General features: G+C 37.8%; 1 protein-coding gene across 1 annotated transcript; it reads left to right on the top strand.

The window, feature by feature from the left end:
• Nucleotides 1–139: 139 nt before the first annotated feature.
• On the top strand, nt 140–24,737 carry cfap43 (cilia and flagella associated protein 43). Its single transcript, XM_042502278.1, has 38 exons — nt 140–168; nt 1,002–1,255; nt 2,411–2,507; nt 2,617–2,784; nt 3,419–3,569; nt 3,746–3,890; nt 4,029–4,111; nt 4,382–4,513; nt 4,656–4,772; nt 4,894–4,971; nt 5,102–5,250; nt 6,446–6,549; nt 6,777–6,926; nt 8,220–8,380; nt 8,525–8,689; nt 8,775–8,905; nt 9,796–9,961; nt 11,242–11,352; nt 11,965–12,042; nt 12,650–12,775; nt 14,000–14,104; nt 14,172–14,288; nt 14,800–14,994; nt 15,669–15,875; nt 16,050–16,136; nt 16,385–16,465; nt 19,223–19,351; nt 19,457–19,576; nt 19,763–19,870; nt 20,134–20,220; nt 20,301–20,389; nt 20,468–20,678; nt 21,491–21,603; nt 21,785–21,944; nt 22,197–22,361; nt 23,436–23,516; nt 24,310–24,463; nt 24,544–24,737. Exons 1-38 carry the CDS (start codon nt 140–142, stop codon nt 24,717–24,719), a joined length of 4,980 nt encoding a protein of 1,659 aa, XP_042358212.1. The 3' UTR covers nt 24,720–24,737.
• The last annotated feature ends 32 nt before the right edge of the window (nt 24,738–24,769 follow it).

Raw genomic sequence — 24,769 nt, 5'->3', positions numbered from 1 at the left:
ACCAATAGCGTGGGAGAGGGAGGTTCCAGCGCCGTTGTACTGGTTGCCAGGGAAACGCAACGACTCACCCTATCGTTTGTCAGTGTGTTGGTGAAAGAAATCATTTATTTTTTGCGTTTTATTTTATTATTATCTTAAAATGGATGATATTGGAAGTCTAGCAATCAGGTATGCTGCAAAAATACAAATACACATATAGTTTTACTTTAGCACACTAAATATACGTCGTTCATGTAGCCTGCCGTTTGATCACAGATTACCCATTAAACCCTAGATCAACAACAGTTTTCTTGTGCTTCGTTTCACAAGTATTTAAACCTCTGAAACGTGAGCAGATTTGGTGTAATTTCTTTCGAAACTTTGCATAATATGTAAAAAAAAAAAAAAAAAAAAAAAAAAGACCTGCAAATGTGCTTTTAGAAAAAAACAGAGTGGAAGAATCATTCGAAAAGTTGGCCTATTAAATATCTAGGGCCAATTTTCAGTACAATTTTATTTATGTTCATTTAAATTATATATTTAAAATAAAGTAACAGAGAAATAGGCTAGCCTATATATTATTATTATTAGTAGTAGTAATATTATTATTTATTACATATATTATTTTATTGTAGCACTTTTTCAGGTCATTTCCTTTTTTTTTTACTATTTTCCTTTTTATTTTTTATTTTTCCCCTTATTTTCAGATTTGGTTTAATTTCTTTCGGAAACATGGGGGGAAAGGCAATCAGCAGCTTGGCATAATATGTAAAAAGAGAAAAAGAAATAAAAGGTGACAATTTATTGTAGCACTTTTTTAGGTCCTGATTTTTAAAAATTCTTATACTTTTTCTTATAAGTAAAAGGTAATTTTTAATAATTTCTTGCTAATTTTAGCGTTATTTCTTCGTTCCATTTTTAAAAAAATAAATTTAGCCAATTTGCTCAGGTTTTGTTTATTAGAGGTTCGGACTGACAGGCAAAAACTGCTAACTAATATGTGGCTGTTTCACTCCCTCTAGGTGGATACAAGGTTGTACAAACGACAGTATCGAGTTTGTCAATAACAAAACGGTATGTTACAAATGTGGGAGTCACATCTGTTTTCTGAACCTGGAGACAAAAAAGCAAAGTGTGTTTCAGAGTCCTGGCAGAGGTGTTGGTGTATTGTCAGCCAATGGCAACAGCGGCATTTTTGCCTTCTCCGAGGAAAAGCTATCCCCATCTATATTTGTGTATGTTTTCCCCGAGTTTCAGTTGAAGAATGAACTGAAAGGTAATATATTTTCTGTCAGCTGAGATCACTTGTTGAATACAATTTCCATAACATTGATAACTGATAAGTGTGGTTTTTATTCATGATTTTACTCTATCTTTCTCCAAGATGTACTGAGTTAGGGACTGCTCGTCATTTATGAGAGGTGGGGTAGGTATATGATGGGGGAGGCATGTCAAAAAAAAAAAAAAAAAAAAAAGGAACTAAAAAGTAAGAGAAACTTATGGTTTTGGCTTAAAGGAGCGAAATATTCATTTTTAAGGCCGCATTTTTTAAAATTAATTTTAATAAATCCTCTGATCTTCAAAACCTGCCACCAGGCACGGAAGGCATGTTTTGTTTTGTTTTGTTTTGTTTTGTTTGGGGGGGGGGGGGGTAAAGCTAAAATTAAACAATTTATCATAGTAGGAAACCAGAGGGGGAAGATGTGGAAGATGTATGCAGTTACTTTCCTTAAGTAAAGTACTAATACCACACTATGGAAAATAGTCTGTTACAAGTATACTACCTGCATCAAAAATGTTACTGAAGTTTAGTTAGTATAGTATAAACAGAAACCTGTACTTAAACTATTAAAAGTAAAAGTACTCACGGCAGAAAAATCTAAAAAAAATATATATAATAATAATAATTTTAAAAAAAACACAAAGAAAGCAAGCAAACCGTCAGATAAATGTAGTGGGGTAAAAAGTACAATATGTACCTCTAAAATGTAGTGGAGTAAACCTACAAAGTGGCATGTAAAAGACACAAGTACAGGTACAATTACCTCAAATTTGTACATAAGTGCAGCACTTGAGTAAATGTACTTAGTCACAATCCACCACTTCAAGAAACTGTAAAAGCTAAAATTTCAAATTTCTGACTGTATTTGAACAAATCATGTCATCATGATTTTTTTTCAACATCTCTTTATTCCACTTGTCTCGTCTAAAATTTTACCAAAAAATACTTCTGCACCAGAAAAAAATACAAATCCATCCCTCATTGGCTGAGAGAGATTCGGTGAAAAATATTTGTAGCTCCTGGGAAAGTCAACCCCCCCCCCTCTGATAAATGATGAACACTCCCTTATTGATGCTTATCTGTGTGGTCTGTGTGCATTTATTTTCTCTCAGACAAATCCTAAATCATCCGCAATTATTCTTTTTCTAGGAGCAGCACAGATGAACTACACATCCCTGACATTAAGTGATGGTGGTCCTTATTTGGGCTGTTGTTCCTCCCTGCCAGACCACACCATAACAGTGTGGTGAGGCATTGAAAGCAGTACACTGCTTTACATTGTGTACTTCATGTTTTCAGTTGTGTTTATTTTGGCCGAGCAGCTCTTTCACTGTAATCATGTCTGTATGATGCAGGAACTGGGAAAAAGCTGAGCCAATTTGTACACAACCACAAGCTGGGCAGGATGTCATTTCTTTGGTGTTCAACCCTCTGAGTTGGCTCCAGCTCTGTGCTCTGGGCACTACATCCCTCACTGTCTGGAATATTGAGAAGAGTGCCAGCTTTCATGTCCTGAAACCGAGGTGAAGCAGACCTGGTTGTTCAAGCAAATAGTAGCATTGCGTGTGTTGCAATGCTTTGAAACCTGTATTGACCTCAGATTTCTTATGCTGTGTTCAGAAATCTTTCACAAGCATTTAAATCTTTAAAACGTGCCTAAATCTAATCAAATCAGCAACTTGGCATAAAATGTCCTACAAATTGCAAGAAATTATTTATTAAAAGGGGAAAATAAAATTATCTCTGTTTAGAAAACAGACAGTGGAAAAAAAACTAAATAATTACAAAAAAACATATAAAACTATATTTACAATCATTATAATTAAAATTTGGTTACAGGAAAAATGTATATTTAATATTAATAATTCTATTAATTATTTTTATTTCATTCTAGCATTTTTTTACAGTAATTTCCTGTTTTTTCTGCTAATTTTTTACTTTTTTTGTAACTATTTACAAATATCTTATTAATATTTAGGTAATTTCTCACTAAGTTGCTTATTGCCATCTTTCCATGATTTTGAAAGAAATCAAGCCAGGTTGCCTCGGTTTAAAAGAGTTAATAGATAAATGAAATTGCATTTATCCCTTTATGTTTGATAAGCAGCAAGTGCAGTGGAGAGTGATATTATGTGTGTCATATTTCCTGTATTGCAGTGTGATTGAGCTTCCAGCATTTGATGGTTCCTTTGTTGAGAGTTTGGTGCCCACCTCTCATACTGTCAGTAACACACTGCCCTATTTCGGTCCTGAGATGCCTCCATCGGCCATCTCAGGGCTCAAGGGAGACCAGGCAGAAAGCATTCTGGTATTTACCCACTGTCTTTGTACACTAATACGACAAAATAAATATAGTTTAACCACTTTTGTTTTAATCGGAACAGCTGTGACTTTTAGATCTATTTGTTTGAAAAAGCATTTGGCTTTCAGGCAGGCAAACAAAGATGAAATGTAAACTGTTACCTAACTCCACGTGTTTTGCAGACTAAACTCTGCACCAAAGCCAGGATAACTCTTACTGCCATCTGCTGGACAGCCACATCAGAGCTGTATGTCGGCTGTGCGGAGGGTTTTCTGCTCCTCATTAACCCAGAGAGTCTCTCTGTCTCAGTCCTCTTCAACCCCACAGGTAAACAAACACACACACCGGGACACTGAAACTGGGTAGATAGTGAAAAAGCGAGTACTTCTACCCTTTCATATATCTACTGCCTAATTTTATTTTACAATAGTAAAGACATCTGATTTGTCTTTCACTATTTCTCAGCTGCTGATGCCATCCCCGAACTTAGACAGAGTGGCTTTCAAAGTTTAACCCTTAACAAGAATGCTTTGATCGCTGTGGGAAAGGTATAAACTCATGCACCCATTTGCATCTGCTTTCTCACTGTGTATGACACATTCAGAATTTAATGAATTTTATACATGATTTGTTAAATGTGTTTTACATTGTGGATTTATTTATTTCTATTATGTTATTTATGCAGTTTTATCTATTTATTGATGTACAGCACTTTGGTCAAACATTCTTTATGAAAAAATTTGGATTTGCAATTTTAGGCATCATGAGTTCTCCGTAATTCCAATTTAAAAGTACTTTAATATGCTCATATTTTACAGGACAGTGTGGTGCACTGTCTGCAAATCAAAGCGACCCAGATCGAGATAACACAAACATGGCAACTAGAAGGACCTGTCACAAATGTGATCTACTCCCCTGACTATGAAACATTGCTTTTATCCTCTAATACTGTAAGTACTTAAATGGAGCATAGTGTTGCCTATTTTACATAAAAACACATAATAATTTATCAAATCATAACATGTCACGTCAGAGAAAAGATACATCAAAAAGAAAATCTGAGAAAATAACAGGCTTCTTGTTCTTCTTCAGGGGCAAATCTACATGTCGCACCCAACCCAGTCGGACAAGATTGTAAAAGTCGTGGATGCTCTCAGCGGCAACTTTGTGGCAGCAGCTTTGTCACACACTGACAAGAACATTTGTGTGGTAAAACATTTGTGTCGCTAGAGAATTACAGCATTTCTTGACGGGATATGTAATTTAGTTGGGTGTCTCTTAAGAGTGTCTCTGGTGGTGGTGGTGATGTTTTTGTTTTTACTGGTTCCAGTCAGTGAGGGATTGTGGAGCTCTGCAGCTGTGGTCGGCTGATGGCATTTGCCTCGGATCCCTGTCTCTTCAAGCTGAGGTCAGATTGACAACATGTAAACATTCAGAACATGTTAGTAGTGTCCCATGAATACACATGCTCTGTAAGCATGTAAACTTTAAAGAGGAACACTTAAGTCAAGTTAAATATGGAATCTGTGTCTGTTTAGGTGACAAGTCTGGCCTGCTGTCCTGTTGCAAAATACGCAGCTGTTGGAACAGCTTCCGGAAATGTCCTCTTCATTGACCTGAACAGGGAGCAGCAACCTCGCCTGGTGTACCGTGTTTGTCTTTACCACACTCCTGTGGATCACCTAGTGCAAGTATCCTCCATCCATGGCATGCCAGTTTCCAAAATCCACATTTACTTATAAAGCACATTAAAAAGAACAACAGATGGCCAAAGTGTTGAGGGATCAATAATAACGAACAGCATAAAATAACACAACGAAAACTCAAAGACCAGCTTAACCCTTTGAAACCTGAACAAATTTCTTTCAAAAACATGAGCAGGCAATGAGTAGCAAAAGAAAATAACCCATAAATTAGCAAGAAATGAGTAAAAAGAAAAAGAAAATTATCTGAAAAATAGTTTAAAAATAAACAAAAAAAGGAGTAAAAAGAAAGTTTTAAAAAATAAACAAGAAAATAACATGAAGAAAGTGCTTTAAAATATAAAAATTACACTAATTTTGGAACATATTTTTCAATGTGTAATTTAGATTATCATAAATAGAGTTTTTCCATAGCTTTGAAAACAATAAAAAATAAAATATTTGTATATTTTTAAATTACACTAATTTTGGATTATAGTTTTTAATATGTAATTTTAATAATCATAAATGCAGTTTTTCTGTAGCTTGTTCCCTAGCTTTAAAAAAGAACTGGGTTTAAAAAACTACAGTTGCAAAGGTGCATTCTCCCCTTTGCTTCAGCCATGATCTTGGTTCATCCACAGGTCAGTGGACGTGAGTGTGGTTGTAATATGCCTGACAGATATGCTGGAGCTAATCCATTTAATGATTTGTAGGCAAACAATTTAATCTTAAAATCAGTCCTAAAACCTACAGTAAAAGTAGGCCAGTGTGTTCCTGTTAAAAAACAAGCTGCACATTCTGGAGAAACTGCAAGCCTGAGATTGAAGCCTGGCAAACATCAACACAGAAGGCATCACAGTGGTCAAGTCAGGTCATGATAAAAATCGTGTACAATTTGGAAATCACTAAATGTTGAAAAGGACTTGACCTGAGATAAGAAGGATCAGCTGGAAAAAGCTAGATTTCGTCACTGAGTGTATAGAGTTTCAGTTTAACCCAACTGCTCGTCCACATCTGGTCAGAAAAGCTTTGGTTAAAGTTATCTAAAAAGTGTCTCAAAAATGTAAGTTTAAATGTAAGTATCTAATACCTGTGGACACCCTGTCATATACTCTGTGTGTGTGCGTGTGTGTGTGTGTGTGTGTGTGTGTGTGTGTGTGTGTGTGTGCGCGCGTGCGCCTGTGTGCACTTTTACAGTTTTGATCAGGAGGGGCACTACCTTCTCACCGGTGCCTCAGATTCACATATCTATGTACTAGATGCAAAGCCATCAAGGAGGTTTTCAGTCATAGGATACACAGGTAGATACTCTTTTTATTTATTCATCATGTTACTGTTTTGCCGGATATTCTGTCTTCCAAGATGATAAAAACAAGAATTACTATACAGCTATACAGAAAATGATTGTCCTTTTACTGTAACACTTAAACTTGAAAATATATTTTGTAATTTTATGTTTACATATTGAAAGATGGAACAAGATCAATCTCACTTGCATCTTTTTAGTCATTTAATATTCTTTTTCCAGTTGCTCCTGGACCCATTTTGTCACTTTCCACTCAGTGCATCAGAGACTGTGAGCAGGTAAAGGTTCTTGCACTGTGCACTGGAGCGGAGGACAAAAGTCGTGATGGTAGTCTGCTCACAGTGTTCTCGCTGCCTGCGAGGGAGCTTGCAGGTACGGCAATTGATAGAGTAGGTCTACTGCAGGTCTACTGCAGACATGGGAGGAGTTATGTTGGAACAGTTTTACAAAATATGTTTTACAAATCGATGTAATGGTATTGAATCGAATTCATGATTGTGCCAGTTGGTAGAAATGAATAATGGTGCACAACTTCCTTTACTTCACCATTACAAAACCTTTCAGCTGTAAATAATGAGGTTGCACTTTCCTCTTGCCTTCCGTTCTCATTGTTCAAAGGCTGGTACTCTCATATTTCATCCATGGGAATGCTCTGACAGTGGACTTTCCAAACAGAAAACCATAGCCAGAGACATTTGCATAACTGATTAAAGCACTCAACTGGACATTTTTATTCAACTGTTTAGACATGTTGTCTCTAAAAAGGGAGAAAAACGACTGAGTGGTTTATAGAAACCCAACCATTGTTTATACAGTCTGCAAAACTGTGTTGAACATGACAGATCATGAGACAGGCAGTCTTCAGAGAAAAGTGCAAACATGAAGTCTAGGGTGTGGCAGCAGACGAGAGTTATGCAATGCACCGTTAAATGAGTTATAGAAGTAAAATACACACATGTGGTGGGTTATGAGGTTCTATCTACATGTTGGTCAAAGGTATTTGATGCAGGAATTGTCTGCTACTGTTTGTTAATGTTATCGCCAGCGAACGTGAAAGTGAAAGCCAATTCTGGCTGTTTGCTTGGCGTTTTGCCTCACTATGTTTATTTTTTTCTGCACTTTATCCATGATTTTTGTAGCTTTGTCTTAGATGCAAGCTGCTTTTAGTTTGACACTTGGCTGTTACCTTTTGTTAAAGTCCCAACCTCACCTGCACACTGTCACAATACACGGTCACAAACCTCTAGTGATGATTGATACACATTCTTTTGTATGAGACAATGTAGGTTTTGGGTTTTTTTTTTTAGAAAAATCCTTCACAGTATACATTTAACCCATTGAAATCTGAGCAAACTGGCTTGATTTCTTTCAAAAACATAGGAGGGTGACAATAAATTTAAAAAGAAATGGCCCATAAAAAGGTTACAAGAAAAAGCTGTTGTTGTTGTTTTTTTTAAAGAGAATGAACTCAAAGAAAGTGCTGTATTTTTGTATTCTTTTTTCTGTAACATTATTTTAAAATATAATAACATAACATATATAATACAATTATGAATGAGAATATGATTTTCTGGATTTTTTCACCCTTTTTGATAATGTCTCACCAACAACTGACTGTTTCTATTTTTTTAAATTTATTGATGATGTGTCTCCACTGACCTGCAGGTCCAGATTGTGTAGACCAACACAGTTGTCTGTCTGCTCACATCCTCAAAGCATCCACATATGAAGTGTCTCATCCACTTACGTCCTGTGTTCTGGGAGACAATGAGATCTTTGCGTACTGCCACAAGAAGAAGACTCTTCAGCAATTTCAGCCTCCTCAGGTTTAATGCTGCCTCATGTGACAGATTATTGTGATCCTTATTCTCTGCCGTCATCCACCTGAAATATCACAGATTATTTTTATTATAGATAAATACAGTGACAGTGGTTAGCACATCATTCTGCTCCCTGATCTTTCTGCCCAGGACACAGACGGTGCCTCCAGTCAACAGGTGGTCCAGCTCAAACCAGAACAGGAAGTGAGAGGTCACCCTCTGGGCCCTGCCTCTCTTGTTCTGTCTCCTCACCACTTATGGCTGGCTACTGCAGGCCGAGATGGCCTCCTACGCATCCGAGAAACTGCTTCCATGGTGGGAGCTCATTTTATTTTTGGAAATGTTTGAATCATGTTTTCAATGTTTGTGTGTTAAAATGCTGCTGCTGCTGCACCTACAGGAGCGGTACACTGAACTGCAATGTCATTCATGCAGTCTGGGTGGAGTTCTGAGCGTGTCCTTCTCTGCAGACAGTAAGACACTCCTCACTGCCGGCCTAAAAGATGGCTCTCTTGTGTGCGCCGATCTCAGGTAAAACAGGCAGAAGTCTGTCACGCTTACATAATGCTCAGCTGTCAACAGTAGAGGGAAGTGTTGCTCGCAGTAGTGATGCCAGTCTTATGCACTGCACATTAAACAGTATTTGTCCTCTAAGCGTAGGCCTTGAGGGACAAAAGTAAATAAATACAACTGAAGTGGGTCAAGAGGGATCATGGCATTAATCTGCAGGAAAACAAAGATCCAATAAATTTAACAGCACAACCTCCCCACTGACTCAGATCACATTCCACATCTGGTTCCTCTGCTGCTCCTTTTGTTTTGGAGTCTTAAACTATTTTCTCTGTTTTTCATTTTGAAAAGGCCAGGTCTTATTTATTTTGAGTGAATCCTATAAACATGCTCCTGTTGTCATAAAAACTCAGTAGCGCACCAAAGTCACAGCTGAAAATAATCCACAATAAATGAACTTTTTACTCCTGTTTAAGTAACATATGAAAAAATAAAAAATACAGTACCCAGCTGTTACATTACTAAAAAAAAAACTTGAAGATTTAAGTCTTAAATTGGAAAAAAAAAAGGGGCTTGGTGCTGGATGCCAGAGTACAGAAGTTGGAAATTATATAGAGACAAACTAATTGCACAGTTACTTTGGTCTTTTCATGGAATTTGTTGACCGAAAAATAGCTACGTTATGTGAAAAGATTTTATTATAAGGCAGAAGTAAACAAAGAACTCTACAGATCACTTTGTTGTATATTAAAAAAAAGCTTGACTTGATTTTGAGAGATCGTTTAAAATGTTTTTTCCATATTTTTAGGATTTAAGGATCGTCTTTATAATCATTAGACCTTTACAACAAATATGTTTATACATAGGCTCTCTTATCGCGTGTATCTTGTGTTTTCTGCGGTTTTATACAGAATTAAAGATGTGGATGCTGGTAAGGTGAATGAAGCGGCTCAGTACAGTCAGTCTATGGATCATATTCTGAAGCACACGTTCAACACAGAGAATCGCATCCTCACTGAGTTGTCCGTGTGGGGCCAAAGTTCTCCTACTGGCACTGTAAACCCAAAGCAAAGTGAGGTAAGTGATATTTTAGTCTTTTTTTTACTATTCTGTTTTAAAAGTAATTATTTCTGCATAATGGTGTACTGACTTTATTATTGTTTGTTGCTTTTGGAGTTGCAAACAGTACACTGCAATTGCAGAAAATACACTAAAATTAATACAGCCTAATAAAACAGTCCAGCTATAAATTCTCCCTTTGTGAAGGTTGTAATCTTTAGATATACTAAGCAGAGTTTCTAAAATTCAGCATTCCCTCACTGTTACACAATGTGGTGGAATAAATTTTGCAAACACCTGTAAGCAATAAAGTGGAGCAGCTCCACAAACCTCCAAAAGATTCATGAAATGCCACTCTGAAACAGTTTCAACAAAAATATTATATTCCAGACTTAGAATAATGATAAAATAGTCCAGCTATGTGGGTATTATAGGTAATAAAACTGTGAGGCTTCCTTGTGAATTTGAAAATTTGAAAAAACAGGTTGCAATGACCTTTTAGGGCAGTGATTGTGCAAGTGCTGGTTTTTACCACTGACAGGCTCAGATTATTATTTTAAGCGTCTGAAAACTTATGGAAAGGATCCCTACTGCGACAGACCAATGATAGAGTAAGATCCATTTTGTTTAACCAGAAACAGCTCCAAAATCACTATCTCCAAACCCACCAGACTCCATAGATATACTCAGTAATTTTACCATCCAAAACCCAGTTGACAGAAACAAAATGAAACTCAGAAAACATCTTGGTTCACCTTTCCACTGTTCCAAAAATCACAAACTCTGGTTTGGTTGACATAAATCCATAATTCATCCAGTTAGATTCGAAAATATGCTGGCTCTATAAACACACTGAAATTACTATTTATTTGAATGGAGCCTGGTGGGGTTGCTGATAGCAATTTTGGGCCTTTTCTGGTTTAGCAAAAAGGATCTTCAACAAAAAGCTCTATCTCTGTAGGTATCCTTTCTATAATGACATTTAAAATAATATTCTCAGCCAGTCAGTAGCAAAAACAAACACTATTCGACAATATTGACGGCGTTAACATGCCACAAATGGTTATATTGCAGCATCTTTTGCTGCCTGCTGCAGCGCCCTCTCTCAACACTGGACCAATTCCAAAAAGTGTTGCTCCTATTAGTCGTTTAGACACAAAACATGAGTAGCAGATTCCAGGTTGGAAAATACCAAAATTACACTTAAAGAAGAAAAAAATGTTAACAGTGACAAAGCAAATGCTTTTATTTATGTAACACCTGTGCATTATTTTGTATGTGTTGTTAACACTCTGTAGGTCAGTGATGGAACAGAGACTGTGGATGTGACAGAGCAGGATGAGCGTTATAACAGCTTACTGTGTGCTCCACGTTCGCACCCCACCTGGCTGGAAAGCAGGCGAGAGGCGGTCAGTGACTAACATGATATAATATTTGCGGTGGTGCCATGAGATGTGGATTATGTTAACTATGCTTAGAAACATGTCCTGGGTCTCTGTGACATTGCAGGTGGAGGAATACGAAAGTGCCCATTGCACTTGTGTGTGATATCTTGCCATGTTGCTTTTGGCACACAGTTCCTCTTTGTTTGACTTGCAGTCAGACATTATAGATTCAGAAAATCAACCAGTTAGCAAGGGGTGCAGACCAGATAAAGCATTTGTGAACAAATGCACAGCACATTGTCACCAGACAGAGCTTCTTGATAACAATAATTGATACTGAAGGGTGTGGCAGTGTTTGAATTGTGAGTTTTACACCTTGTCTAAACCACACATGGGAAACAGGCAGAGGCACTTTCCGGCCTGCTTTTATGCTTCAACATGCTTTCTAATCTGACTCACGTGTTCTTCAGGCACCTCTGTTTTAATCAAGCTGCATCATATTGAGTGATAAAGTGTTTGATAGCATATAATTAACACCCCCCCCCCCCCATGTTTTAAAATTCATCATAATTTTCATGCTGCATATTTTCAAGTCATTCAGGTTTACTTACTTACTTTTTTCTATCTGTTTATCAGGCTATAAAAGAAGAGAATGAGCAATATTCTGAGACGAAGGAAAACTTCAGGAAAACCTTCAAAGAGTTACATGATACTGTGAGTTTAATTACATATTTGTTTAATGCAGTCCCCATTTATGACAATACTCATACATTTGTGAGCAGGAAAAAAGTATCATGACAAACATAAAACAACATCCCACTGTGCATGTTAACACGTCATCAAGCATGTTTGCTAAGCGCTTTTCAGTTCAATGAGACGTATCCCTGTAATTACAGGTAGCAGCTCACTACCAGGACAGCAGAAGTTAGTGGGCAAAACAGTTTATCACGAGCACACAAAAAATAAACATACAACAAAATACATGGACATAACCAAGCTATGATGCCATGCTTATGTCAACACAGAATTTGAAGTGATTCAATAGTATCTCAAAGCATCATCAGTCCGTCTCAAGAACATTTGACCTGTTTTAAACTTTTTATCCATTTAATTAGCATCTGGCGCATAAAAAATACAGAATTACTCAAGTCCATTAAAAAATATACAATTCAATAAACAGGTCACATTTGTAGTGATATTTTAAAAAGTCTTGCTTATCTACTTACATAAAGATCAGTGCACAATAATGAAACCATTAGGGTGTTAAAATGTTTACAAAAATGTTGTCTAACAAACTAAAGGGTCATGTCTGTATTGTCAGATCCAGGAGATGATGCACAAAAATGAGAACATCCCAGATATTGAACGTCTGGAGCAACAGGAGTTCAACCTGGATGATGAGGAGCAGAGGAGACTGGAGGCCATGGTAGAGCAGGAAGTTGCACGGGTAATGCACACACACGCACGTACGCACGCACGCACGCATGCACGCACACACACACACACACACACACACACACACACTCACAAACATGAATGAAAAAGAGGAAGAACTCTGGTAAAATTCAATTACTATAATAGACTGTAAAAGAAGTGAACGTAGCCACCCTGTCATCACCATTTAGTTTGCGGACTGCCGTTTCAAAGCCTCAAGTCTGGAATTTTGGGCCATTATAATGCTGTTCTTTAGCCACAAGAAACCATATTCAGATGAGAGGGTGGAGCTGGGGTGGATATGCATGGCTACACATCAACCCTGATTGAATATTGATTGGTAGCTACTTGTCAGTCATAACCATACCCTGCTTTATTGTCTATTTAACTCATAAATTGAAGATAATTACAAAAGGAACATCATACTGTATTGAAGAAGACTTGAAACTAGTGACCGAGACCATAAACGCATTAAGAAAATGTTTAGTAGTAAATGAAGTGAAAGTAGGGTCCTCTTCTCATAGACTTCTATAGAGTACCCCAGGAATGAGTCCGTTTTGGTTAGATGCCTTAAATAAGGTTCTGAGGTTAACACTAGCTTAAAAGTATTTCACCTTTTATTCTAAGACATAAAATACATCAGCTTTTACAGCCTTGTTGTTTTGGTGACCTTAAGCTGTGCAATCGTAGTGTAGTTTGTTCATTGCTTTTTACTTATGGAGTTTGCATTTAGGCCTAAAAAATCCTGAAAGTGGTGTAATGTGTTAAACAAAACATGTATCATAAATGTTTGTTTACCACAGAGCTTATATTCTGCCATAATCCGAAATCCAATTAAAAAAATCCCATGGGCTTTTTGACAAGGGAACTAACTAACTTTACCGACAGTAAAACATCATCCCTCGAGCCCTCTATACAATCAGATTTCTAAGACTGCTAATTCTTTTATATCATCTCTGATTTTCACAAACTGTGGTTCAAAAAAGTCCAAAATACGCACACTTAGCGCCCACAAACATGCATTAATAGAGACATGTCAGAGTGAAGGGGCCCCCGCGTAGTCCGTTCTCAGAGCAGTTTGGGCTCGGTACTTCCGCAGTGCCCGGAGTGAACTGGTATCTCTCCAGTTACCAGCTCACACTCCGTACTTTGGTTCGCTCCCCAGGCCATTGCAATGTTTCTTTCATTATGCTTTGACGTCATGATGGGGGTGATTCTTAATAATGTAACATTGCAGGTGCGAAATGAAGTCAAATGGGAGATTTTAGCAAAATGTTACCTGGGTGATGTCCAAAGAAGAGAATGCTGGGATTCAATGAAGGTCAAAGGCAAGGCCATTAAGGTAAATTGACCCAGGAACAAGTACAAAGAAATGTTAAGATCTGTACTAAGCCGGCTTTCTACCACAGGCCTTTCACTCTGAACATGAGGTGAAGAATTACCCTCTGAAGGAGCGAACAGAGAAAGAGGTGGAGGACCTCCGCAGGGTTCAGAATATGAGGAAGATTGAAGAGGCTGCCTGCACCGTAAGCAAAACTATTACACAGGCCTGAGCCGTCTGTGGTTTAGATTCTTGTTAACGCTGTAATGAGAAGCACATGTGATGAGCGAGAATGGATTAGATGTTTACTGTTTAATGAGAAACAGAGAGGCCAAATGCAAACGTTTTCTCAAAGCTGTGATAAAGCAGCCTCCACAGTATGTGGGTTTTTCATTCTCTGGAAATACATTTTATTGCAAAACCATTCAAGTCAAAACAGGTTTACAGCTGGAAAATAATTTGATGCTGTGAATCACGCTCCTACGTCTGACCTTTCACTGCTGTAACTTTTTTAAATGCTTGAATATGTGCCAGTCCACCAGTGTCGAAACTCTTCTAGATTTATGGCCATGTGGCCATAAGATAGTTGTTAGGATAGTTCTCTTCACTGCAATATTTTTAAGATAAAGATTATAATCTTAAGGCCACAGAGTCAATCCTCAACGCTTATTTCAGCCTTCTCATTTAATGTATTTCCCCCCACCTTCCAACTGCAGCAGAGCAGCCGAAAGAAAAGTTCCAACACAACCAGCACGAAGGGTGCCGAGCAGGGAAAGGAAGGCCACACGGCAGAAAGTGCTGCTGTAACGGGAAGTTTCTCCGCTCAGTTAGGCTATTCAAATCCCTTCATCTACGATCAGTTCTGCCTGAAAACCACAGAACAGAAGATCAACCAGATAATTCTGCTACAGGTGGGAACCTGTTCCAAACACTGTTTGATCTCAGCAAAAGTGTTATAATGATGTCTTCATATTTCAAGTGAAATAAAGAGCATATGAAAATAAGTGCTTTAACCCCTTGAAAATCTGAGCAAATCTGCTTAATCTGTCTCAAAAACATGTAAGGCCATGAACAATTTCACGCAAAATTCCCTGCAATTATAAAGGACTTAATAAAAAGTTGCAAGACAATCATCTGAAAATTAGCACCAAAAAAAATGACAAGAAAAATGGCCCAAAAGTAAGAAAATGGCTTTATGTAGTGCTGACAATGTAAATATAATGAACTTTAAATTTAAAATTATAATTTAATAATCATTTTTTAATATTGTTTTTTTTCTGTCTCTTTTTATTTATGTATTTGTTTTACTACTTTTCAGCTCATTTTCTTGTCATCTTGTCCAATTTTTTTTTTTTTTTTTGCCATTTTCAGCCATCTCTTGCCAAGTTGCTCATTGCCTTTTTAGTCATGTTTTCAAAATACATCATACCAGTTTGCTCAAGTTTAAAAGGTTGAAATGCTTGTGAAAAGCATCTGAATGTTACACAAGTAACTGATGAAAAACAGCTCAGTCATATATGGTTTTATCATCATGATCATAAATCCTATTTTTTCTTTGCCCGATTTCCCACATCTTCAAATGCAGGATGTGATTTATCGCATCAAGACAGCTTTCAACACTGACTTTGACGCCGTGCACAAGCAGAAGGTGCAGGAGCTGAACCGCGTGAGGGACAGAAACAAACACATCCGGGAGATCATGCTGGAGCTGGACATGAACGAGAAGCTATGGGAGCCCAGCCTGACCGACAGCGAGCAGCCAGAGAGGCGGCTCACCGTGGACGACTCCGAGGTTACTGACCTCATCACAAAACGTCTAAACAGTTGACAAGTTCATGTTAAGTTCAACAAACAAAAAGTACATGTTGAGTTACTCTGTGGTTTGTTTGTTTTTACAGAAATGTTAAATACTATGTGGTCATTATCATATGGTTTACCAGAGATATTTACCTTTGTCTCACTCTAGATTAAAACAGAGAAGTTTCTCACCCCAGAGCAGAAGAAGGAGGAGGAGAGGAAGAGGCTGGAAGAGCAAAAACGTTTGGCTGCCAAAGTATGCTGCCATTATAAATGTGTTTTTGTTTTGCAACTCTTGTTTGTCGCCATGTACAAATGCTTTGAATACTTCCATATATTAAAATTGCATCTATGAGTACTGCTGACAACAGTAGGAGTACATTTAACAGTCCTTTACCAAAGAGAAATAAAATATAGTAATCACGTCAATGTGAAATACATAAAGTCATAAATGAGAGTAGTCCATTCTATCATACTGACAAGGTCTTTTTCTGTCCATCACAGGGTGATAATGTCAGAGTCACAGCTCTTGATGACATGATGAGTGGAGTGCTTGAGGTGAAAAAAGAGGACATCTTGAAAATGGTGGGTCAAATTTTTCAATTTTTTGTAAGCATTATAATATAACAGAATTCACCCCAGAGATAAATATTTTTTAGCTCACAAAAACATGCATATCCAGACGACAAAAAGGCTAGGTGCTAGACAGGGTCGGACTGGGAACAAAGAGCTTTTACAATGCATTCACAGGCATCTAAACAGGATTTAAACAACTCACAGTTGGTAGAGTTAAATTTACCTGTATCTCATCAACGCAGGTATTACAACACATGACTCAGGTACACCAAATAAACAACAACACAGCGTATCAACCAAGCCATACATTCGTCTGCAAACCAACAGCACAATAAGAACAAATCACCTGTATCTCATCAACACAAGGTTTACAACGCAAGACCCAGGTACAGTGAATAAATGCCAACACAGCACAGATATTCACCAGCATCTCAACAGGATTTACAGTGCAGGAAGACTCAAAGCCAACAACACAATAACCACGGGATAAAGTATTCTGAAATTAAACCCCGAGAGGATGATGCAGGAGAGGCCCTGCATCACCCTGGGGTTCATAATGACTTAAGAGCGATTTATAAATGCCTATGATCAGAACTGAATCCATAGCAACAGCCTGTTGTTATAACAACAGTCTGCTCTTCGTAAACAAGTCCTATAACTTATTAAGAACAGAATTTACAGCACAGATACAATTAAAAAGAGACTGGGGAGACCGGAGTTGGTTGGCAACAGGGTTTGATTGGCACACAGCTATTTTTTGGTGCTTTCCAGGTCACATAAACCAAAATATAACAAATAACTGTATAAATATAAATGTTTGTTTTGTTGACCTGTACTCATCCACTATGTTAAAACACCTGAAAGTCAGAAACCTTTCTGGTGAGGGTAACTTTTCAATTTAAGAACATTACAAGTAAAAAAGTGGCCTGTGGTATTTTAACATTGTGCCAACAAACTTCATAACGTTTGCCTTGGCACAACTTGACAACATGACTTTATTCACACATCATGTAATTTTGGAAAACATTTGTGTACATGAAAACATATTTGTGTATAGCTTAGATCTTAAACTTTAATTTAGTTTTGATTCGAATATTTTTCACATAAATTATGCCACAGAAAAAGTGTGCCAACCAGCCCCAGTCTCCCCCACGTTAATGGCAGTGCTGCTGCTGACTAGCTAGCTCCGTTAACCGCCACTACATGAGCTTGCTTGGCACTAGTGGTCTCACCTGTTGAGAAGCTGTTAGGTCGCTGAGTTGTTGTCTCATCTTGCCTCTGTCCACACTTCGTCTTTGTCCTCGTTTGACGTTAGCTTTGCCAGCTCCGTTAGCACTGTCACATCATGCATCACCTGCTGGGAGGTCCTCCGCCGCGGCTAACTAAGATTTTCGACGCTAACGTTATTTTTAAACAAGTCTGAACTTTTGAAAAAAAATCTTGCAGCATCTGCCTCGACTTTTTTCTTTTCTCGAACCTTCTCTGTTACACCTTTTCGTTTTTGGGCTCCTTTTTCAAGCTCATTTGTGTTTTTATTCCACGCCACTCTTTTTGCTTAGATTTTTATTTACTTCCTGCTTGACCTTTGACATTACACGATGGACCGATCCACTTGCAGGTGTGGGGGGAGGTGACAACGGCCGGTACCGCTGCACCTGCCTCACATAGATAGACTATTTATATTTTTGGGACCGTGTAACCCCCTAACCAGTTGGGCTGTCCCAGCATCAAGCGTGCCACTGCCGGTGTCTATCTGTTTTTTTTAATAAGTAGTATAATTACCACCATGATGACGTTTCAAGCTAAATGCTCTTCATCGGACCCCCACGTCCGTAATTATGAAAAGTATTCATGAGAGCATAATCTAGTGTTTTCTTCTCTCATGAAATTATTGACAAAATGGTATACTTTTTTCCCCCTTTTCACTTATTTGAACTGATTTATTAGACAATTTGAAGTTGTTGTTGTTGTTGTTTTAGATCTGCAACAGTTAATCGATTAATTATTTAGTTAGTTAATTTGAAGAAAGAATCCCAAACATTCTCTGGTTTCAACTTATCAAACAGGATTGTTTTTGTCATATATGACACTAAACTAAACATGTTAGTAAAATGAAACATTTCCTCTCCTTGGGCTGGTGGAAACTTATGGGCTCCTTTTTTTTCTTTTGTCAGTTTTCTAATATTTTATAGACTTAACATAGAGCCTGTGCCCGTACAGGTTGGGTTCTCGGCATCAGGGCAGGTTTGATTCTGACCTGTGGCCCTTTTCTGTACGTCATCCCCTCTCTGTCTCTCCTCCTCCTTACCTGTCACTCTCCAGCTGCTCTATAGTAAAGGCATTAAAATAAACAACCAATCCATGAAACTAATTGTTAGTTTCAATCCTAATGTAAATTTATTTATTTGATTTTATTATCAGATGTTAATTTATGATATAATCATATCACAGAAGATGCAAAGACTTTGCACAACACATTTTTTGGTTGTCTGGAAGAGAATGGCAAAAGAAAAAAACAGAAGAAAACCCTTTCTTACCTCCTGCAGTCATTTCTAATGACACTAACACTAAAAACACTACATCTCACTGCAGCCAAAATCAAATTCTTAAAGCTCAACACAAGAAAGCGCCAGTTCTCTCATTGGGAAAATGATGTCTAAGGGTTTTTTATCTACTTTTTTTCGTTTCGTTTTTTCAGGGCAGTGTCAGTTGAATTAGACAAATCAGCATGAAGTGCACATAGTTTCTATTGAATTGACTCCACAGGAAATACCTCCGCCTGAGTTTGTTTTGACCAAACCTGACGTTCACTGGACTGAGGAGGAGAAGAAAGCCTACAAAGAGTATGAAAAGAAAACCAAAGACCTGAATGAGGAGAAGGAGAAATACCAAAAGGTGTTAAAGTGGAAGCATTCACAGTTCTGTTTAGCTCTAATCAGAAATTTAATTAACATGTAATAAGCGATCAATATGAATCATATGCTAACTCTGTGATTGCAGTCAATGGAAAGTGAAATAAAAAAACTGCAGGCATCCAGCAGGGATGCGACCAAGAGGTTCGATGAAACTTTGACAAAGCTGTTTGAGAAGAAAGTGAAATGTGAAATGACAATTTACCAGGTGAGCTCACACAGTCTGCATCACATTGCTTTCTTTTGTTTCCCTTTTCTCATTTTCTTCACACAGGATGAAAGGCCTTCTGATCTCATTGTGGTTTTCTCCTTATGATAATTATGACATATTATATCTTTTGCGTGTGACACCTTGAAAAATCCTGTTTAATGCTGTTTTTGATGTATTTTACAGGAAGAGCTCAAGATTACTTATCTAAGTTTTTCAGTCCTCGTAGAAGACGAAATGAGAAACCGAGAGCTGGAACTCAAGCTCAAACATGAAAAAACATTGGCATACAAGGTCAGAAAACTCGTCATGAAACAGTGAGAAACAGAGAAAAACAGTAATGCTGAAGGAATTTCTGACTGGCAGCTTCAGTTTTGGTTGCTTGTCAGACACCTGAGTACATGGCAGTGATGTTCACCGTCCAAATTCTAGTATAATTTCTCTCTGGCACTCGGGCGTGTTTTGCAAGAAGTAACCTGTTCATGCATATTCAAGACTGCCAGTCACTAGTAGCTAAATGTGCTGCTCTCATCTTGTTGACTGCGTTTCTCTGACAGGATTTAATTGCAGAAGAGGTGAAGAAACATGAAGAAGAGTTAGAACTGTTTCAGGAGACCTTTGACAGCCTTGTTGCTGAGGACAAAGTGAGCCAGCTGGTAAAATACTGACATCATTCTCACTGTACGTGATGGTGCACATACATTTAAATAATATGTCTCCCAAGGTTCTTGACAAAGAATTCAGGAAGGAGTTCTTTGATGTACCAAGCCATGTGGTCGATCACCTATACAAGTTATTCAAGCGTAGACCCAGGTTTGTACCTAACTTGAGATCCACATTGTCAGTGTTAATGAGCTGCTCAGTTGCTGTACACTATCTCTGGCCCCTCAGGGTTCAAAAGATGAGGACCCAGACCGACAACAGCTCCAACCCGTTTAAAGAGCAGCGTCTGTGTGGTTCTCTGGCTCCTGATGCACTCGGCAAAATGCTGAAGGCCATGGAGGAGCTGGATGCTCCGGAGAATATACCAGAAGGCCTGAGCCCAGCCATCTGGGAGAGGTTTTGTCTTGTCCGCAGAGCAAAAGTAGAGAGTGAGCAAAAGGTAAAATGAGGACATGAATGGATTAAATACTGGAAACACAGATTAGCATTAATTCACTAAAATACTCGTAGATAACACCACAAATATCCAATTAGTATTTTATCTTCTGTTTTAAACCTTAACTCTTTCAAATTCCTTTTAAATAATGTGAAAACAATTTGTTGGACCAGTTTAATTTTTTACTGTGGTAACAGTACTTTAAAAAAGTTAATTATTTTTGAGGAATCAAGTTAAAGATGTTTTCATAAATATGGTAATTAATGATCACCACAATTATGAACACAAGTTTTTAATTTGATCACTCATACAAGGTAATTTGTTTCACTGAAGTTTTCCAGGTTATCAAAAAGAAATTCAAGTGTCATGTACTTAATTAAAATATTTATAAACACACAGTTTAAGTTAATTACTCATATATTAAAGTTGTTCCAGCAAATTCTTCCACATTATTTAAAAGGAATTTTAAAGTGCTGAAAGGACATTCACTAGTTCTCATCCCAGCTCTATTTTCCCATGTTTTCTGTCAAACAAACACTTTTAATGGATGTTAAGTAACAAGTGCACAAATGCCCATTGACATTACATTGCAGCCTGTTTCACTGCTGCCAGCTGCAGTGCTCTTGCTCAATACTGGACCAGTTTAAAAAAATGTGTCACTTACACATAAAAACATGGGAAAATAGAGTCAAGGTTAAAAAACACCAGTTACCCTTTAAATCTTTATAATATTAATTCTTGTGAATGCGTATTATCAATATGACATTTAGGACACTTCATGTGTGTAGTTGTCCACTTACTGTTTTCCTTTGCAGGTAAAAGTAAAAGCTTTGACTCTTGCTGAGATGCATGCGTTCCTGCAGAGGAGGAGAGACGAGGAGAACGCTGCTCAACAGGAAATTAAAAATCTCTCTGACGGGCTTGAAAGGTATGACTGCGATGTTTACGCTCCCTCTGATTATCATCTCTCATTAGGGATGACCTGGAGAATGGCACCAGTGCCACTAAATTTGAAAAAAAAGTGAAATATTAACAGTAAATATGGTTTATTCTTTTTCTCGTCTGTATAATGCTCATCTGGTGGTTTATGTTGTCCTGCTCCCTTCTAGTCTACATAAGGAGAAAAATCGATTCCTGACTGACGTCATGGTCCAGGTCCTGCTCAAAAAGGGCCAGACGGAGGTGTCCACCACAGACCTGACTGCTGACTACACTGACTCTGTGCTCCTCCGCAGGAGTGTGGTGGAGGACCTCAACAGAGCCATCAGGGTCAGTTTTTACCAGCAGACACAGATGCTGCAAAACACAGATATATTTATTCTTATTATGGATCTATATACAAAAATACACAATGGGTCTTAATTGCAGTTACACATTATACTTAATCACAATATAATTACAACATTTACAAACTATTTTCTGTTTGATAAAAGGCACCAAAATGAGTTTAATTCAACAGCTGGTCAAATATACAGATTTTGAAGAAGATTTCTGTCAAATTGTTATTATGTACATGATCAGACACTCGGACAGCAGAAGATAGCCTCCATGGTGGAGTGCAAAGACTTCCGTAAGGGCATCATCCAGCTGCAGTGGGAGCACAGGATGAAGCAGATGCAGATAGAGGACTTCACCAGCAAGGCGAGGGACACCCAGATGTTACAAATCACTGAGGAGCAACAGGACGTGAGTGTAAAACATTGTAATACTGCTTTCGGACCTGTTTATATTTTATTCTCAATCAAATACTATGTAACACTTTCTGAGTAATAATGATACTAGATAGGGAAAAGATTATCACAAATCATGGTTATTATGTGTCAAAAGTTATCAAAAAGCTCAACATCTGCGCAAAATGGCATTGAAGTCTCTATTTATGTTGAAACTTTCACCCCTGTCAGCATTTTTGGCCAAACCTCAGTCGTTGATATAAGGGCAGGTATTTTGGTTTTGGCAGTATCAGATGTTTTTGAGAGCGGAAAATTGTTACCATCCCCGAGTACAGATGGATCATCTTTTGTTATCACAGACACACACCCTTTTCTCGGAAGCTCCCCGCCCTATTTTTTTCTTCTTTTTGCGTCTTTTCAAACTGTATAGGTGGAGACGGGTTAAACATATTATACTTATGTTTTCTTTATGTCTACTTTTATATCTCAGCTATGTTTATGCAATCATTAAAAATTCTTGGAAAACAGAAAAGTTCCTCTTCATTCGGCAGCAAATACCTATCTAAGGCGTGAACAGGGAGTTTAATAAAAAACAGATCACATGAGCTGACAGGAAGACACTTTGCCCCAATCCATTAACCCCTTCATACACATTATAACACACAGTAGATTTCATGAGTTGTTGAAATAAAAAAAATAACAGGGAGGTGGCTGAGCAATGAAAAAATGCATCAAGATCAGATGAGTCACCCATAATCTTGTTTTCAACAAGTCGATGAGCATGGCACAAACAAAGCACGTTTTCAGGTCTGAATGCCAGTTTCCTTTGGCAAAAGCTTCAGGTAGCTCTGCTGTGGCGTGGCACGCAGCTTCCTGTCATTGTTTAGGCCCCCTGAAACCTTGAGAGGAGAAACTCTGAATATAAATAAATCCATCCTGAATGATCCCGAATACTTTATGATGAAGAAGTTTTGCCATGACCGTTAACAAAAGATTTAGACACTATAGAAATCCCTGTTTAGGCTGTTTGTGTTGCTGCTCCTCCTGTTTTTCTTTTTTATTAAAGGTAATTATTCTCTTTACTTTCCAGTATCTCAACAAGAAAGATCGAGACAGCCGCGAGTCCAAACAAGTTTCCATCCTGGAGAAAACTATAGCTTTCCAGGAACAGGTAACCGAAAGCAGGATTCATACAGATCCTTAAAAAAGTCTTCAAATGCATTGAATTCATTAATCTAAAATTAAGGCCTTGATTGTATTAAAATGTCTTAGGTTAATCTCTCAGTAGTCATAAATATGCTTTGACATGGGTAGAAGATTTATTTTCCTGATGTATTTTAAAATCTCAGAAATAATTTATAATAGCTACTTTTTACATTTATTATTACTACTACCTATTATTACGTATAACTAGATCATTATTATTATTATTTATCTATTTATTTATTTATTTTCTTTACCAAATGCCTCTTGCATTAACCTAATGCTAATCTGGATAGTGGAAGCAACAACACTCATTTTGTTCATGGCCAGGTTGCTCAGATCACAGGATCTGCTGTCTGCTGGTTAGCTATCACTCTATGTGGAAGTGCAAGCAAAATTTCCAAAAATTGGCCACTTAACCAAGATTTTGTGGAATGGCAATGCAAAATATTTTAGGCAAAATGAGTGGAATCTCACACGCAGAGTGAGAAACATGACATTTGCAGACGGTGTCTGCCAACAAATGTCAGGTATTTGCCAGTTCTGTTGAAATCGGTTCATGTTTTTTGTCGGCAGTTTTGGTTTTTGTTAAATGGGCCTTAAATTTCATTCTGAGGCATTAAAAACTCTTAAATCTAACTCGCCTTGAGCTGTAGCAGTCCTGAGAAAAGTAACAAATGTGACCTTATCAAGTGGCTCTGTAACTTTTATTTTCCATACCAGACTGTTACATAAATATACACATTATGCTCTACTTTCAGACTCATCAGCAGAATGTGCATCATCGCAGGAAAAAGATTGAACAGCTTAACAGGCAGGCAGCGACGAAAGCCAAGAAGAGCGCAGCTGTAGAGCAGCAGCTACCGAACATGCAGGTGACTGTAATGGAGCGGAGTCACATCCATGAAGCAACAGGTAATAAAACTAATTTCAGCTCATTGTGCGGGCAGATTTTTGAGCCTCCTCTGACTCATTATGTGCTTTGTTTTGTTAAGCGTCAGAGGAAAATCAGGCAGCTAAAACAGAAGAGCGCTACCAGGAAATCGTTCAGAGGAGGAACTTTGAAGACCTTGCCAGAGCGCAGGCGGAGGATCTCGCCTTCCTCCGGGCAGAGGTTGAGCGTCTGAGGATGAAGAACTTTCCTTCACTTAATGAGCTGAAACACAACTGAGCAAAATCTTCAACAGAAAACACCATTTTATTTACACTTTTCTTAACAAG

This window comes from Plectropomus leopardus, chromosome 15, assembly GCF_008729295.1.
Source record: "Plectropomus leopardus isolate mb chromosome 15, YSFRI_Pleo_2.0, whole genome shotgun sequence".
Classification (NCBI taxonomy): domain Eukaryota; kingdom Metazoa; phylum Chordata; class Actinopteri; order Perciformes; family Serranidae; genus Plectropomus; species Plectropomus leopardus.
The sequence above is the reverse complement of the archived record's forward strand: the minus strand, read 5'-3'. Positions and strand labels throughout refer to the sequence as shown.